The 18299-nt window shown below is 35.8% G+C and overlaps 1 protein-coding gene across 1 annotated transcript; it reads left to right on the forward strand.

The window, feature by feature from the left end:
- The first annotated feature begins 812 nt into the window (after positions 1 to 812).
- LOC111047810 (protein groucho) lies at positions 813 to 16597 on the forward strand. The gene is given in 6 exon segments (XM_039444366.1): positions 813 to 986; positions 988 to 1128; positions 3908 to 4087; positions 5160 to 5375; positions 7184 to 7411; positions 15535 to 16597. Coding segments are annotated over 6 exon segments (1032 nt in total). The 5' UTR covers positions 813 to 827; the 3' UTR covers positions 15643 to 16597.
- The last annotated feature ends 1702 nt before the right edge of the window (positions 16598 to 18299 follow it).

Below are 18299 nucleotides of genomic sequence, written 5' to 3' on the forward strand. Positions count from 1 at the left end.
TCGTACAATCATGGTTCTAGCCCAATATTTCAATATCAATTAGAATGTGATTATAGGATAGAAATATGTATCTCATTTACTTGGCTAATATGTTGTCATAATACAGTAGTGTTTTGCTTGAAGCTTCCTTAGGATACTGTAGTGAATTTGAATTTCGCTCCTTCAGTCGGGGAATGTAATGTCGGCTGCTAGTGAGAGCGAAATGGATTCACTCGTGATGACGTCACGGACGTTCATTTTGTTACGTTCAATCTGTGAGTGCCCAAACACATTCTGACCGCTGGACGTAAGTTGCAGAAACAATTCAGTGTCAAAGGATTCTAGGCTCACTTACATATTTCTACTATGAACTACTTGAAACTAAACTGAACTAGATACTACTATGAACTTTGATCCTCTACAAACTAACTAAACTGAACTTACTCACTGAAATTTGTAATAGAATAAATTTTAATTGAACTGAAATTGAATGTGCACTATGTGAACTGCTCTGCTCGATCCGCTCGGTTGACTGAAGACATGTGTACGCTCTCATTCCTGCTCTAGTATATCGAGCCGCCCGATAAGTGAGCGACAACCGAGCGGTTGGACTGGAGACTACAACCGCCGCGATTTGCCGGCGACTACTCAAACCGAGCGTTGCATGTGTACGGCACCATGTGTTTCCCTATACCTGGCAACCGCGTGAAAACCGAGCGTAAATCGCTGTCATGTGAACAGGCTCTAAGGGATTGGTTCCAGTGTACATCCAACCACCTATTTAGAGCAGCTGTGAATAAAATAAAAATCGCCATCATGATAGCCAACCTCCGCCATGGAGACGGTACATGAAGAAGGAGATAGTGTGTTTGTGGTTAGTGAATGTGTGTGTTTGCAGGGCATACTCGTTCCACGTGAGCGCCGAGGGTCAAATGCAGCCAGTGCCGTTTCCGCCGGACGCGCTGATTGGTCCGGGCATTCCACGGCACGCGCGCCAAATCAACACCCCTGTCTCATGGCGAGGTGGTCTGCGCCGTCACCATCTCCAACCCCACCAAGTACGTCTACACCGGCGGCAAGGGATGCGTCAAGGTGTGGGACATCAGTCAACCCGGCTCCAAGTCGCCTGTCTCGCAGCTCGACTGTCTGGTAAATAATCATACCTAACCTAACAGTTAACCACACCTAACCTAACTAATAATCATATCCAATCCAAATCCGCCTACACATTTCAAGACCAGACTTTAGATGGTCCAAAGCCGGGTCCACACTGAACAAATGTTTGACATACATGTTCGGCAAACATGTTTGTTGAGTGGCTCAGGGACAAACATTTTTAAAAGTTTGGACAATCATTGTTTGTAAAAATATTACTGTTTTTCAAAACATTTTCAGAGTTTTCTGTGAAATATAAAAGCTTCAGTGCTTACAAATATTTTCTTTCATGACGCGTCCACACTGGTCACGGGCATATATTGTTTGTCAAACCATAATAAAATTTGCCCAACCTGTTTCAACAAGCATGCTTTCGACTTTAAGTTTGGTCTTTTAATGTGTAGGGCTGTCTGTCTTTAGACCGATTAATTATTTTTAGACCATCTGCCGATCTGACAAAAGACCGAAGACCACAGACGGTCTTTTCTTCCCCCACCACTATTTTGGTCGGGTCTTGTAGTGTGTAGCGCTGTCTTTAGACGGCAGACGGTCTTCAGTAGCTCGTCGATCTTGGTAGAAAATTAAATCAAAAGTAAAAATGAAATATTTCTAAGTGAAAACATACTGAGAAACTGACAACATTGCAAAGCTAGAGAGAGGTAGCACTATCCGCTCTGTTGCATGATAGACAAGGACAGCATCACTATTGTCAATCGTACACTGTCATTATAACGTGGACCTCACTATAGAACAGATTATCCACTGGAGTTACATTTTGCAATTATCACTGTAACATTATGATGATCCTCATTACCGCATTCCTACAACTAATTTAACAGTATGCCGCAGACAATTCATATACGGTACATAAGTTATAAATTTATGAATATTTTGCCAGACCAATTAATTTTAGATAGAATTATAAATCAGCCATTAGAAATGTAGAGGGATGTATCAGAGTAGCAATGTTAAGCTGCGTTTACACCAAAGTTATTAACAAAATGGTAATAACTTAATCTTTATAGATTCTATAGATTGAACGGAACTTGACAAACACATTGTCCATCATGTGTATGATGAGTTAGAATCTATAAGGATTAAGTTATTAACATTTTGTTAATAACTTTTTGTTAACATTTTTGTACAAAAAAGTACAATTTTTTAATAACATTTTGTTAATAACTTTGGTGTAAATGCAGCTTTTTTCACCTCATGTACAGTTAAAATCTACATCATTAAAAAACCTTTTTCTTTGATATTATTTTTACTAAGTTACATGTTTTTAGATATATTACTACAATCATTATTGACAGTCATTACAGTCATTTTGTATTATTACTACTATTTGAATAACATTAAATGTTTTCAATCATTTATGTTTAAGTTAAACTAGTAGTTCTGTGAACAGTAGACCTCGCGCTCAGTAAGTTATATTGACCTGTTGTTATATTTTCTCAAAAATTAATAAATAATTTATCAATTTGAAATGTCTAGAAAAAATTCTAAATAAACATACAGCTTTCTGTCCTATCGTACCGTGACGTGTCGTCCCGGAATGTGAGTGTGAGCGCTGTTATCAGGTCTGGCTGCAACTGTCTACTAACGTTGATGGAAAGATACATTCTCAAGATGTTCAATGTTTTTGAATGGGTAGTTGACCGAGCGAAGTGAGGTCTAAGATTCAAATCGACGGTTTGCCATTTCTCTTAATGTTTAAATGTTTGAATGTTTAAATGTTTATATGTTGCGCATTTACGGCGAAACGCGGTAATAGATTTTCATGAAATTTGACAGGTATGTTCCTTTTTTAATTGCGCGTGTACGTATATACAAGGTTATTGGAAATTTTGCATTTCAAGGATAATATAAAGGAAAAAGGAGCCCCCTTCCTAAGCCAATATCAGAGTAAAAATCTGACTATAGAATTATTCATCATAAATCAGCTGACAAGTGATTACACAGATGTGTGGAGAAGCCAGTCTATTGCTGTATTTCCATAAGGTCTATAGTTTCAATCAGATACTCTTGTAGATGAGAATACTGCGTGAGGTCTACTGTTCACAGAACTACTAGTATTATAGTCAACTGTCTACTAACGTTCATGGAAAGATACATTTTCAAGATGTTCGATGTTTTTGAACGGGTAGTATTATAGTCCACTTTACAGCTGATTTATGATTATTAATTCTAAAGTCAGATTTTTACGGTAATATTGGCGTTCAAAGGAGACTCCTTTTCCTTTTGTATTATCCTTAAAATGCAAAATTTAAAAAAAAAACGTTTATATACGTCGATGCGAAATTCAAAAAGGAACATACCTGTCAAATTTCATGAAAATATTGCTGCGTTTCGTTGTAAATGCGGAACATAAAAACATATACATAAAAAGAAATGCAAAACCGTCGACTTGAATCTTAGACCTCACTTCGCTCGGTCAATTAAATGAACGAGTACCTTTTGGTACTCGTTGCTGGCACTCAAACTTGAATTTTGCTGCCAACGCCAATTAAAAATTGAAGTTTTTACTGCATTTCTTTATGAAGTATTTGTTTTATTTATGATTGTTAACTCTATGATTAAATAAGTAAGAACTGTTGGTGTTCGAAAGCAGTGTATACAGATTATGAATTAATTATTTGATAATTAACTGGATTAAGTTTCTCTTATTTTATAAAAGATTTAACATAAATTGAAATAAACGATTTTCATCTTTGTTTTTTTTTAACCCTTGAAAATATGTTCTTAAAGAAGCGCATGACTTGTGTTGTTGCAGCAACGTGACAACTACATTCGGTCGGTGAAGCTGTTGCCCGACGGCCGCACCCTGATTGTTGGCGGCGAGGCAAGCAACCTGTCCATCTGGGACCTGGCGTCGCCGACGCCCCGCATCAAGGCCGAACTCACTTCGAGTGCCCCCGCCTGCTATGCGCTGGCCATCAGTCCTGACTCAAAGGTAACCGTCGATGTTAACCCATAATCCTAGTTTTCACCAGTGGAGTATTCACAGATCGAGAATACTGGAATACTAACACTACTGAGCTAACTCTACTCTACTTGGTCGAGTAACTGTTCACTAGTAGGTAAAATGTGTTGTCTAGTGAACAGAACTAACCTTAGAATGTCATGTACTCTACTCTACTTCAGAGTGACTTTACTCTACTAGCTCGAGACTGTTTTCGTCAGCATAGTACTGGTAGAGTAGAGTGAGAAGCGATGGTGGGAGAAGGAAAGTGGTAGAGTACTATCTCAAGGTGCTATCCCACTTTACTCTACTAAAAACTAGTACTCTATCATGAACGTTTTCATTGAAAGAGCTCACAAGAGAGTTAGTACTAGCCCAGGGAACTCTACCACTAACTCTACTAATGAAAACCAGGCTTTAAGGCTGTAAAGGCTAAAAAACTTTCTACTGGTGATATTTTTTTCAAAGTTTCTCGATCTGTATACTATCAAGCTATCAAAATGAAAAGGTTTCTCAGGAATATATTTTCGTACCGTTACATTGAAAAGTGACAATTTCTTCGAAACCACTGTTTCGAAGAGGTACTCTATCTAGATTATAGTTCTATAGTAACATATGATATGGAAATTTCAATTATAATTAAGAGATTGGGAGAAGAAGAATATACATGCTAAAAGACGAACTTTAAAACCTTAAAAACAACCCTTAGAGTATTGCCAAATGATTTCTTAGTGCGCCTCTAAAGGGTCAACTGAACCTACCTACCAAATTTGAACGTTTTTGGTCCGGTAGATTTTTAGTTATGCGAGTGAGTGAGTGAGTGAGTCAGTCAGTCAGTCAGTGAGTGAGTGCCATTTCGCTTTTATATATAGGCCTATAGATATAAAATTTTGTTAAAAAACTGGGAATTTAAAAATCTTTAACTCTGTTGCTAATATTATTTTATTGTAACTGAATTATATTGTACAAATTTGTAATTTCATGTGAAAATAAATTGAATCTTCAGTTTAGTAGTAATGTTGGAAAATAAGATTAGTACTCTATAGGGTGTTGTTGTATGCAGGTATGCTTCAGCTGTTGTTCGGATGGCAACATAGCCGTGTGGGACCTGCATAACCAGTCGCTTGTGCGACAGTTCCAAGGCCACACTGACGGTGCGTCATGCATTGACATCAGCGCTGATGGCACCAAGCTGTGGACGGGCGGCCTTGACAACACTGTGCGCTCCTGGGATCTGAGGGAGGGCCGTCAGTTGCAGCAGCACGACTTCTCTTCACAGGTAAACTGAACTTTTGGCCCATATTACTTTCCTTGCCCTATTAACATAGGTAAGGAAAGTATTGCTTTCCGAAAAATGAAGGTACCCCAATTTCTAAATTTCTATACGTTTCAAGTTCCCCTGAGCCCAAAAAAGTGGTTTTTGGGTATTGGTGTGTGTGTGTGTGTGTGTGTGTGTGTGTGTGTGTGGTGTGTGTGTGGTGTGTGTGTGTGTGGTGTGTGTGTGTTGTGTGTGGTGTGTGGTGTGTGTGTGTGTGTGTGTGTGTGTGTGTGTGTGTGTGTGTGTGTGTGTGTGTATGTGTGTGTGTGTGTGTGTGTGTGTGTGTGTTGTGTGTGTGTGTGTGTGTGTGTGTGTGGTGTGTGTGGTGTGTATGTATGTATGTATGTGTATGTGCATCTTGTACACGATATCTCATCTCCCAATTATCGGAATGACTTGAAATTTGGAACTTAAGGTCCTTACAATATAAGGATCCGACACGAACAATTTCGATCAAATGCAATTCAAGATGGCGGCTAAAATGGAGAAAATGTTGTCAAAAATAGGGTTTTTCGCGATTTTTTCAAAAACGGCTCCAACGATTTCGATTAAATTTATACCTAGAATAGTCATTGATAAGCTCTATCAACTGCTACAAGTCCAATATCTGTAAATATTTCAGGAGATCCGCCTCATATATGCAAAGTTTGATTTTAGATTCCTAATTATCAGGCTTCAGATGCAATTTAAACAAAAAAAGTGGAAAAGAATGAGCATGAAAATCTCTACAATTAATGTTCAGTAACAATTTTACCTAAAATTGAAAATATGCTTGAAATTCGAGAAAATGTGATTATCCAATTGCAAACTATTGGCAACTGTTGATTCTATTAAATTTTTCACCATGAAGAGATAGCAGTGCGCCACACCAGATTTTTTTGTACAGAAATGTGCCAGGGGTGAATAGGGAAGCATAGGCGTCGTCCGATGAGCGATCAGGGAAAAAGTAGTCCACTGAGCGATCCATTGTTCAGAATAACAATAAGGATAGGCCAACGCTGTGAATGGGAGGACATGGATGTCATTAAGGCTGTGCAAAGGCTAAAAATAAACTTTCTACTGGTGATATTTTTCAATGTTTTTCGATTAGTATATCATCAAGCTATCAAAATGAAAAAGTTTCTCAGGAAAACATTTTTTTTCCGATGTTTTTGGGTGTGTAAGTTCAATGATTACTTTCAACAATTTACTTGAAAATTTATGTTCAACGATTACTTTCGTTCGATTTCAACAATTTCCTTGAAAATTTATGTTCAACGATTACTTCAGTTCGATTTCAACAATTTACTTGAAAATTTATGTTCAACGATTACTCTCGTTTGCTTTCAACAATTTACTTGAAAGTTTATGTTCAACGATTACTTTCGTTTGCTTTCAACAATTCACTTGAAAATTTATGTTCAACGATTACTCTCGTTTGCTTTCAACAGTTTACTTGAAAGTTTATGTTCAACGATTACTTTCGTTTGCTTTCAACAATTCACTTGAAAATTTATGTTCAACGTTTACTCTCGTTTGCTTTCAACAATTTACTTGAAAATTTATGTTCAACGATTACTCTCGTTTGATTTCAACAATTTACTTGAAAATTTATGTTCAACGATTACTTCAGTTTGCTTTCAACAATTTACTTGAAAATTCATGTTCAACGATTACTTTCGTTTGCTTTCAACAATTTACTTGAAAATTCATGTTCAACGATTACTTTCGTTTGTTTCCATTTCTAACACATTTACTATTTACTGATGGTAAAAATGATGATTTTGCAGATCTTCTCGCTGGGCTACTGTCCGACGGGCGAGTGGCTGGCGGTGGGCATGGAGAATAGCAATGTGGAAGTGTTGCACGCGCACAAGCCTGACAAGTACCAGCTGCACCTGCACGAGTCGTGTGTGCTCTCTCTGCGATTCGCCGCTTGTGGCAAGTGGTTTGTCTCCACCGGCAAGGACAACCTGCTCAACGCCTGGCGAACGCCCTATGGTGCCAGCATATTCCAGGTAAATTAATTAAAAATCCATACTATAAAAATCTGGTGTGGTACACTCACACAACTTTCCTTGCTCATTGAACTGTAAGCCTCATTCTCAAACCAGAATAATTTAGGGGAATAACATAATGACGATTGGCGGCAACATATTTGCAACTACGATCAGACTACTATATAATTGTTTTCAGAGTACTTTTTCCTTCGTGTAAATTGTGAAATTCGATGAATTTTTTAAAAGTCGTCAAAACAGCTGTTCTGCAGATGAAATATCTTGACTATGACTGTGTTCTTTTTATAAACTGCTCTACCTACTTAGAGAAGGAGGTTACTAAGCCATTTCTCAAGGATGGGGTGGACCCCACATCAGTCTCCCAGGAAAAAGACTCATGCCAGTTGATAGAGCTGATAAATGACTATACAGGTTATGAATTTGAAAAAAATCGTTAGAGCCGTTTTTGAGAAAATCGTGAAAAACATGGTTTTTTAGTAACTGTCATTTTTCTCAAGAATATTACGGAGCTCCTGCAATTTTCCAAGAAATGAGACTCATGTCAGTTGATAGGGCTTATGAATAGCTGTCCATGGTATAAAATTTGAAGAAAATCGTTAGAGCCGTTTTCGAGAAAAACATGGCTTTTTAGTAATTATCCGCCATCTTGAATTGAACTTTATTGAATTTCTTATTTTCGGATCCTCATGGTATAAGGACCTTAAGTTTGAAATTTAAAGTCAATCGGTTAACTAGAAATGGAGTTATCGTGTTCACAGACATAAACACACACGCACACATACACACACACAAACCAACACCCAAAAATCATGTTTTTGGACTCAGGGGACCTTGAAACGTGTAGAAAGCTTGAAATTAGGGTATCTTAATTTTTTTTGGAAAGCAATACTTTCCTTACCTATAAATAATAATAATAATATCGAGTGACCTGGCTGGCTCAGGTCTGGTGTCAGAGTTTTCAGGTCGCAACTGATCAATTTCAGGGCCTCTGACATGACCTAACGACTGCTCTTTAGGCAGCCGGGACCGACGGCTTAACGTGTCCATCCGAAACACGGGAGTGGCCAGAGATAAATATCTTGTCCGGGCCGGGATTTGAACCTATGGTAATAGGGCGAGGAAAGTAAAAAGAAAAGAACTGGCTTATATACGTATGGGATAGGAAAATCATGTTTGACGCATCATCACGTCTCAACTACTGGACTGATTAACTTGAAATTTTGCATATACATTCTTAACTAACCGAATATGGGTCTAGGCCTTCTTCAAACACTTGAAGGTTCCACTCGGTCAAGTTCTCAGTTTGTCAAGTTTTGAAATAGACCCTTGCGGAGCACGGGTTACCTGCTTGTCATCAATAAAAAGGGACCAGCACAGTGAAACTATACTTTTATAGTTTCTATGATTTTTGATTGTACTGCTAGTCCAGTCACTATATAGATTACAATTTATATTGTGGTTCCGATTTTTTAATATACTGTATTATTTGGATACATGAGAGATGTCCAGAACCAGTTTTTAAGCAACATTTTTCTTGTGCCAGTTACAGAGTGGCTCAAAAACCGCATATTTTCGGTCATTTTTACAGTTTTCAGTTATTTCCACGAAATCCAATAATCAGACTTTTTTTATGTTATGAAATCTTCTCTATATATAAAAATGAATGTCTGTTTGTGTGTTTGTTTGGTCCCTATAGACTCGAAAACTACTTGACAGAACGGCATGAAACTTTGGGAATATGCTGTGTGAATATATTGGGGTTGGTTTCTGACCAGAAATTTTGATAGGGGGGCTAATAATAATTTAGATATTAATCCATTTTACAGACCTATGTTTTCGAAATTGTCGGCCGAGCGGCTAACGTAGAACGGGAAGATCATCATGATTCATTCAAGATCATGTTGTGATAATATGATTCAGCATATGAACTTACCAGCTGTAATAAACACGTCACTCTGTGATAAAATTGTTTTCTGGTATTAAAACGGTAGTTTCAAGCACATAGGAAGTCCGTATTGAGATGAAAATAAAAATATTGATTGTCAGATAAATTTCATGATTCACCAAATAAAGACAAGTGTGACATGAGATACATAGACTTCTTGGCGGTACGAAGTTCGCCGGGTAAGCTAGTTCTAAATAAAATGAGATTAGATAACAGTTGTACCTGATGAAACTGGGTTCTTATCTAGGGAGAGTCTCAGTTCCTCTCGATATCACTTCATCTAGTGCCTATTTTGTGTGAAACTAGAACAAAGAGAAGTTGAGCTGTTCTGTTCATTGAATCTAACTAACCTCAACCTGCAAGGGTCTATTTTAAAACTTGACAAACTGAAAACTAAACCTACTGGAATCTTGAAGAATTTGAAATAGGCCTATAAACACCCTCGGTTAATTAAGAATCTATATGCAACATTTCAAGTTAATCAGTTGAGTAGTTCAGACGTGATGATGCGTCGAACATAATTTTCCTATCCCGTACGTGTATAAGCCATTTCATTCCTATATTATAGCATTGATTATGTTTCAAAAGTTGGATTAGGGCATTAGTATTTACTTTCCTTGCCGTATTACCTAGTTAGGAAAGTATTGCTTTCCGAAAAAAATTAAAGTACCCCAATTTCTAAATTTTTATACGTTATAAGGTGCACTAAGTCCAAAAAAGTGGTTTTTGGGTATTGGTCTGTATGTGTGTGTGTATATGAGTGTATGTGCGTCTGTGTACACGATATCTCATCTCCCAATCAAGGGAATGACTTGAAATTTGGAACTTAAGGTCCTTACAAATATAAGGATCCGACACGAACAATTTTGATCAAATGCAATTCAAGATGGCGGATAAAATGGCGAAAATGTTGTCAAAAACAGGGTTTTTCGCGATTTTCTCGAAAACGGCTTCAACGATTTTGATCAAATTTATACTTGAAATAGTCACTGATAAACTCTATCAACTGCCACAAGTCCCATAAAATGTAAAAATTCCTGGAGCTCCGCCCCATCTATGCAAAGTTTGATTTTAGATTCCCAATTATCAGGCTCCAGATACAATTTAAACAAAAAAATCCAAATGGAAAGATTGAGCATGAAAATCACTACAATTAATGTTCAGTAACATTTTCACCTAAAAATGGAAATAAGCTCGAAATTCGAGAAAATGTTATTATTTCAATTGCAAATTGTTGGCAACTGTTGATTCTATTAAATGATTCACTATGAAGTGATAGCAGACTTCGTGTGTCTCCAGCGTTATTGTCCTGTCACCAGCTGGTTTGGATCTTTTAATAGTAGACTTGAGATGCGCTTGTACACTAGTGTCAGGTGATCAATTTTCATAACGGCAAGGAAAGTTGTGTGAGTGCGCCACACCAGATTTTTTTGTTTTTCAATGCTGGTATTATGACAAATTTATTATAAATAGCAATCGAATATTATATGATACTGTATCCTCTGCTTTTTCTGAAAGCAATAGGAACTAGTAGTATAGCACCTGAAGCTTTAGACCTGCATAAAATTTTCTCAGGTTTATTTAAAACTTTTTGTAGTTAAAATGTTTTGTTAGTATGTTTTAAGTATTTGCTATAAATTTTAAGGGTGGGGACTCTCCCCCCCGTGGGGCGGTAACCCCCCCCGTAAGCCATAACCGGAAAATAAAAAAAAATAACGGAATCGTATTTTACATATTATTGAAGAAAAAAACTTCCTCACGACTTTTCCTGAAAAGCTTTCCCTTGGAGTTACAGCGGTTTGAAAATTTGAATTTCACCCCTCAAATCCACGGTTTTCCCTTAATAATCGAAAAGTACACGTCAGGAAATGGAGTTTATTGGCTTAAAAGAAAGCTAATTGAAACTGGAAAAAAATCAGCTTTTTTTGCGGCTATTGGGAAAATAGTTACAGTTCATCAAAGATGGCGCTATCACTGACAACTCTCATTTTTCACTCTTTACCCAATTTTCTCAGAAATGGCAATTTGTACACAAAAATTGTAAGGACATTTTAAATATTTAAATTTTCTTCAATTTGAGACCAGTTTAGGGTCTCTAACATTCTTCAAAGGAAAGTTATGACCAAAAAAAAATTTTTTTTTTTTTGCCGGGAAGAAAATGGCCTGTGGAAAGCGAGGGGAATTTCCGAACTGAAAATCCAAATAGCAGGTGCTAAACATATAATTTCACATACTCACACAAATTTTGATGTACTTGCTAAGTACACTTTTTGATCCAGACAATTTTATGTAATTCGAAACGTGCATTTTTTCAACGAATGTTACAGTTTTCCAGAGAAAATAAAGAGTGGGAAATGTATTCAGTAAACAATAAAATTACACATAGTTTGCCGCCATTCCACGAGTTTTCCGAAACTTTTTTTCCCCGTGTAGGACCCGTGTATCTTATAACATGGCCATTTTTAGCCCTAAATTAAATTTTAATTGCTCCAATTTTGTCCATAAATTTTAAGCTGAGAAGTCTTGTATTGAAAACAAAAATACTAATGACAAGTAATTTTTTTATAATAAATTTTCAACATAAAAATTGTTTTTACTTCTCTTTCGTTATAAAAAACAAGTATTTTATCTTCAGCGCCCTGCTATGATGCCGATCATAGAATATAATACTATTTAGACGATAATACTGTTTGAATATTTCAAATAATGTAACTTTTTAAACAATTAAAAAAAATTGTAAAAATATTTTATTTATTAATAAAGTGTACTTTGGTTTCATTAATTATTGTTTCAAATTATTTTTTATATCGGTACCCTTAAAATAAAAAAAAAAAAATTTCATGAAAATCGAATGCAATTAGCACTTTTGCCTTAAGGGTTGCCCTTTGACCCATAAAATTGCAGGGAAAATTAAATTTATAAAATTTTTGTTCTAATTCTTTAAGTTGCTTCCCATTAAAACAACATTCAAATAAATTTTTATGATAATTTAACGCTACATACACATTTTTCCTTAAGGGCTGCCCTTTGGGTTTTGGATGATGGAATATATAAGTTTCAAACATTTCAATTCATTTTTTAAATCGCTGCCCTTTTAAACACACGCAGTAAAAAATTTTATTGAAATATAATGAAGTTACCAAATGTTGCCCATAAATGTGCCCTTTTTAACCCTTACGTTGGGCTCATTTGTATCTCACATTGGTATTTAACTAATTTTTAATATTTCAAAAAAATTTGGGCCTTTAATTAATTATTTTCGCATTTTTTTTCGAAATTTTATAACTTTTTTTTCATTTTACCCTATTTTACCCCTTTTTTAACCCTTAAAGGGTTAAATTCAATTTCCCCGCCCTGAAACTTATAGCGTTTTTTCTACACATCCTAACGAAACAATTTGAGCTATTAAAGATTAAAATCGAGGCTGTGGTTTTCTTTTGTTTCACTTTTCGATATTTACGGTTTCAGGTGCTATACTATAGATAAACTGGAATTTCGAGAAACTGAGACCTTCCACTCGAGTAACTTAGGCGCAATTCACACTTACGCGACTCAGGTCGAGAAGAGACTTGACTCTGGTCGAGAGCATGTGTTTTTAAATGGTGACGTCGCGGAGACTAGAATCGACTGGTCTGAGTGTCACCATTTGGAAACACATGCTCTCGACTAGAGTCGAGTCTCTTCTCGACCTGAGTCGCGTAAGTAGTGTGAGTTGCGCCTAACAGAACCACAGTCTCGCTTTGGAACTAACACAGTCATGTTTGGCTGTTCTAGAATATTGACGAAATCCAGTCAATTTTATGATTCTCAATTTTATTGAAAAATCCACAATATCAATAATCATAACAGAAAACAGATGTAGAAGACACATTATGAAAAAATTCTGAAACTAACTATTGTATGTAATTGTAAACTATCTAATTATTTCTGTGATGTAATAGTTTTAGTTTTTTTTGGGAGATAAACATTTATTTATTCAATTATTATTAAACGAAAATCCCAATTAAATGCAGTAAATAACCCCGAAGACTTCTGCCACTGAAAATATTGACAACAGGGTAAACAGCTAGAAGGAAATTTTATGAGCGCCAAGAGGCAATATTTCCATGTGTAGACTGGCTGGCCGCTATGGCCTCGTATAAAATGATCGCTGCTATCCAGAGATTGTCAGTTTGTTGTAAGGGTAAGGCCGGTTACAGAGCTTGACCGACCGTCAGTGATATGCACTGACTCAGTTTTACACATTCAGAGCTCTACTGACGAACAAACTGATATGACTCACAAAATAGACGCGTTTACAAGTTGTTTAATTGCAGATTTCTAATTTCAATACAACCTTTGACTCTTATAAAACTTCTTAAGCTATGATAGTATTATGCAGCTTATTACCTTCATAAACGGAGGAACAAAAGACGTAAATATCAAGTTCACCCGATGGTCGCCCAAGGAGCATTTCAAGGAGAATTCAGTGTCATATATACATCATTGCTTGGGGATGAAGATGAATTTTTTTAATCACTTCAAAATGTCTATCTGAAGTTTTAATGAGCTATCTGCAAAATTACAAGACAACTTGAAACGTCAAAATGTATTTCAAGCTTCTTTATCATCATTGAAAAGTCTTGCAGTCACTTCAAGCTACAGACCAAATAAATGTACAATAGAAAATAATAATAATATAAGATTTTTCTAATCAGAAAGTTAGAAATAATTGAAGAAATGTATAGAATATTCTGATTTCAAATCTTCTATCTATATATATATAAAAGCGAAATGGCACTCACTCTCTGACTGACTGACTTTGTTTTGTTTTGTTTTTAATATCTTCCCAGATACTCTTAACAGAGTATGAGATTGTCAAAAAAATGCTTGAAAACATATTCAATAAAAAAATACACATGACACATACTCATATACATACATACACATACACATACATATAAATATATCAACGTAAGTGACTGACTCACTCACTCGCAGAACTAAAAATCTACCGGACCAAAAACGTTCAAATTTGGTAGGTATGTTCAGTTGGTCCTTTAGAGGCGCACTAAGAAATATTTTAACTCTAAGGGTGGTTTTTAAGGGTTTGAATTCGTCTTTTAGCATGTATATTCTTCTTATTCCAATCACTTAATTGTAATTGAAAAATGTCCATACCATATGTTAATATAGAACATTAATCTAGAGAGACTACCTCTTCGAACAGTTGTTAACTGGTAACTAAATTAATAATTTTGTCAGGTTGGCATTAAGTTGAGTTGACTTTGTTAGGTTGGCACCAAGTTGAAGATTGAAATGCATTTATCGCGGAAAAATTTATTGGGCACTGCTACTCCAATCAGAGCTATTCCTGGGAATATTATATTACTAGCCGTCAGGCTTGCTTCGCTCGCCATATCCGTTTAGCCAGACGTTTAGTCTGACCCCCGACTGGATCGTCCTAACATATGATAAAAATGCTCAAATGAAAAATGCAAGCGAGCGAAGCGAGCCTGCTGATCTCATTCTTGGACGATCCAGTCGGGGGTCCAGGGGGCGGCGCCGCCTGGCTAGACGGATATGGCGAGCGAAGCGAGCCTGACAGCAAGTATGATATATTTATGGATTGAATTCATTCATTATGTTATTAAATTCAATATCAGCTGATTGTCGGGCAGAGGTGTCAGTACAGCCCTGATAGCTTCAATTTGCGTCAATAGCGTTTCAGTCGACTGATGGAACGGATGCGCACGAGCCCGACCGATGTTCTTCGTACGCATTGTAAAACGCATGTACTGACCATACGCATGCGTGCGGTCAGTCCTGCTCTTAACGGATACATGGAATCTCTATGGAAAAGAAAAGCGCGACTGGCATACGTACTGACGGTCGGTCAAGCTCTGTAACTGGCCTAAGCATTCCTGACCGGCAATTAGAAGGTGCCGGGTTCGTTTCTCGGGCTGACAATTTTTGTATGGCGGCGCTCATCGAATTTCCATCTAGCTGTTTACCCTGTTGTCAATATTTTCAGTAGCAGAAGTCTTCGGGGGGATTTACAGCATATTATTGGGATTCTCGTTCAATGATAAATATTTATTAATTAGCATTTGAACGAATGCAATTTCCAATTTATTTCCATTTGTATTTATTTATGTTATTCAACAAACTTATGAATGAATTGAATTTTGATTTTCAGTCGAAAGAGTCATCATCAGTTCTGAGCTGTGACATCTCAGCTGACGACAAGTACATTGTGACCGGATCTGGAGACAAGAAAGCAACTGTCTACGAGGTCATTTACTGACCACGCGGAAGCAAATCTAAAAAACGATCCGAGAAGTCAAACTACACTGCTTCCGCCACACAAAAACAACATTAGCAACAGTAATAATTTGCAAAGCCCTAAGGACTGTGTTTCACAGCCACAGAACAGTGTTGGTACTTCTTAACAAAGGATTGTGTTTCACAGCCACATACCAGTGTTGGTACTTCTAAACAATGGACTGTTTCACATCCATATAAGAGTGTTGGTACTTCAAAACAAAGGACTGGGATTCACAGCCATAAAACAGTGTTGGTTCTTCTAAACAAAGGATTGTGTTTCACAGCCATAGAACAGTATTGGTACTGTCTAAACAAAAGACTGTGTTTCACAGCCTTAAAAAAGTGATGGTACTTTATAAACAAAGGATTGAGTTTCACAGTGTTGGTACTTTTCTAAACAAAGGACTGTTTTTCACAGCCATAAAACAATGTTGGTACTCACCAAACAAGCTATTCAAATCTAGTTGAGGCTTTGAACTCATGATTGTGTGTGTTGGTGCTTGGAGTGTACGGTAGACCATGTTTAGCAGCCTTAGAGCAGTGTTGGTACTTTTCAAATAAGTGATGAAATTTCTCAAATTTATTTATATGGATATCAGTGGCACAGTCAAGTTATTTGTTAGTTTATAATAATGAAACCAGTGGTACTGTTATAAAATTAAGCAACCAGTGATAATGGAACTCCTAAAAACAATGTGTAATTTTGTAAAAAATGAAACTTACAATAATCGAACAAATTCTAGATTTGACAAGTGTAGCTTCAGTTAATTTTGAAAATAGCATAATATTTCGGAATCGAATCTCATGGTAGATGATAAATATGTATGTACAGTATAAATTGCTTCACTCTACACTTGATGTGATTTTTTGTAATAATATATTGTTGAAGCTGGTAATTTTGTAATAAAAAGTTATTCTGTAAATTATGCTTGAAATGAGTTTTTGTTATTGATCGACAAATGGTGAATTATCACCTTTTTGAAAGAATCTTCGTGGTAAAAAGGATTTAAATTCAAAACTGGTAGGTTAGTTTCATGGTGGAGTTGTATTATGGAGCGCAAACAACATGAGTAGGGTCTACACTTTAAATTATTTTGAAAAAGAGTTGAAGTTGATGTCCTACAAAAAATCTTGAAGTCTCAGTCAGTTTCTTCCTTGTAAACTATTCATGAAGTTCATCAACTAAAATAGAATATTAATATTATTGGATAATCGGAATTGAACGGTTATAAGTTATCGTTTTAACTACTACTAGTTTGATCTAGAAAAGAACGACCTTTACCCCAAGTACATGGAGTAATAAAATGTTATGCCAGCAGGGGCCTATTTCACAAAGGTACAAGTATTGTTACCAACCATGGTTACGCACAAGTACTTGTAGTTACAAGTACTCACGTTTCACAAAAATTTATGATCTACAAGTTTACAATTTTACAAATCTACAAGTACTTCAATAGTAAACATAAGCTATTTTCATGATAATTTCATTTTTTCATAATTAAAAAAGGTTATTTGTACTTTTTAATAATTACTTTGAAAGCAATATAATGTTTTTGTACAGTCTACTTTATTGATTGCTTAATTTGTAACCTACATAGTATATATATATTATATATACTATAATATATATACTATATATACTGTGTATATATACTATAGTACACATAACCTATGAGGTAACACATTAATGACTATTTTGGAAATTCATTAAATTTAATTTCCTAATGCATATATTTCCAAAATAATGAATTATAGAGAATATAGGGCATTTTGATTATTAGAAATAATTATTAAATATTTAAAATCATTTAATGATCACTTGTAAATCCTTTACATAGCTTTCCACTTCGGTAAAAATTTCTTAGTTACGAACAAGTAAATTCGACAAAAATTGTTGGCTACAATGAAAATTTTTGTGAAACACTTGTTTGTAACAAGCAATTCACTTGTAAACTTGTAGAAATTCATTGTAACTACAAGTTTACAATATTCTGCTTTTGTGAAACGCTTGTAATCAGCTGTTCTCCAAAACCATGGTTGGCAACAAGACTTGTAACCTACTTGAAACAGGCCCCAGGTGTTTTAATTGAAGATGAGAGTAACAATTATTATATTATAATTTTTGTTAGCAAGAGTCAATTTTAAAGTAAAATAATACACAGACCGACTTACCCTCATTCATCTGGAATTATCAGTTTGAGGTTTTCACGAAAAGTTATCTTGAAGGTACTGTTTTTGCAACTTTTGCTATTGGGAATATTCTCCTATAGTGAGTCCACGTTATAATGGCAGTGGAGAAAGATAGGGGAACAACGTTGCAGATCCTCTGTCTTGCCAATGCTTTCCATAGACGGTAGCTGATACAGGTTTATTGATGTAATAATAACTGTTCATTCTGGTTTAAAATAATCAATTATACTTTATTAAGCAAGAAATTATATAATGATTTTTCATAAATATTTTGTCAATTAATTATCAATTCTACATTTTTAAAAGACGATCTGGCAACAGAGCATAGCGAGAAAGAGATAGCGCTATTCGCTTTTTTGAATGATATACAAGGATAGCGATACCATTGCTAATCAAACACTGCCATTATAACGTGGACCTCACTATAGACTAGAGAACTATATTAAA

Source organism: Nilaparvata lugens, unplaced genomic scaffold (assembly GCF_014356525.2).
Source record: "Nilaparvata lugens isolate BPH unplaced genomic scaffold, ASM1435652v1 scaffold4423, whole genome shotgun sequence".
In the NCBI taxonomy this organism is placed as follows: domain Eukaryota; kingdom Metazoa; phylum Arthropoda; class Insecta; order Hemiptera; family Delphacidae; genus Nilaparvata; species Nilaparvata lugens.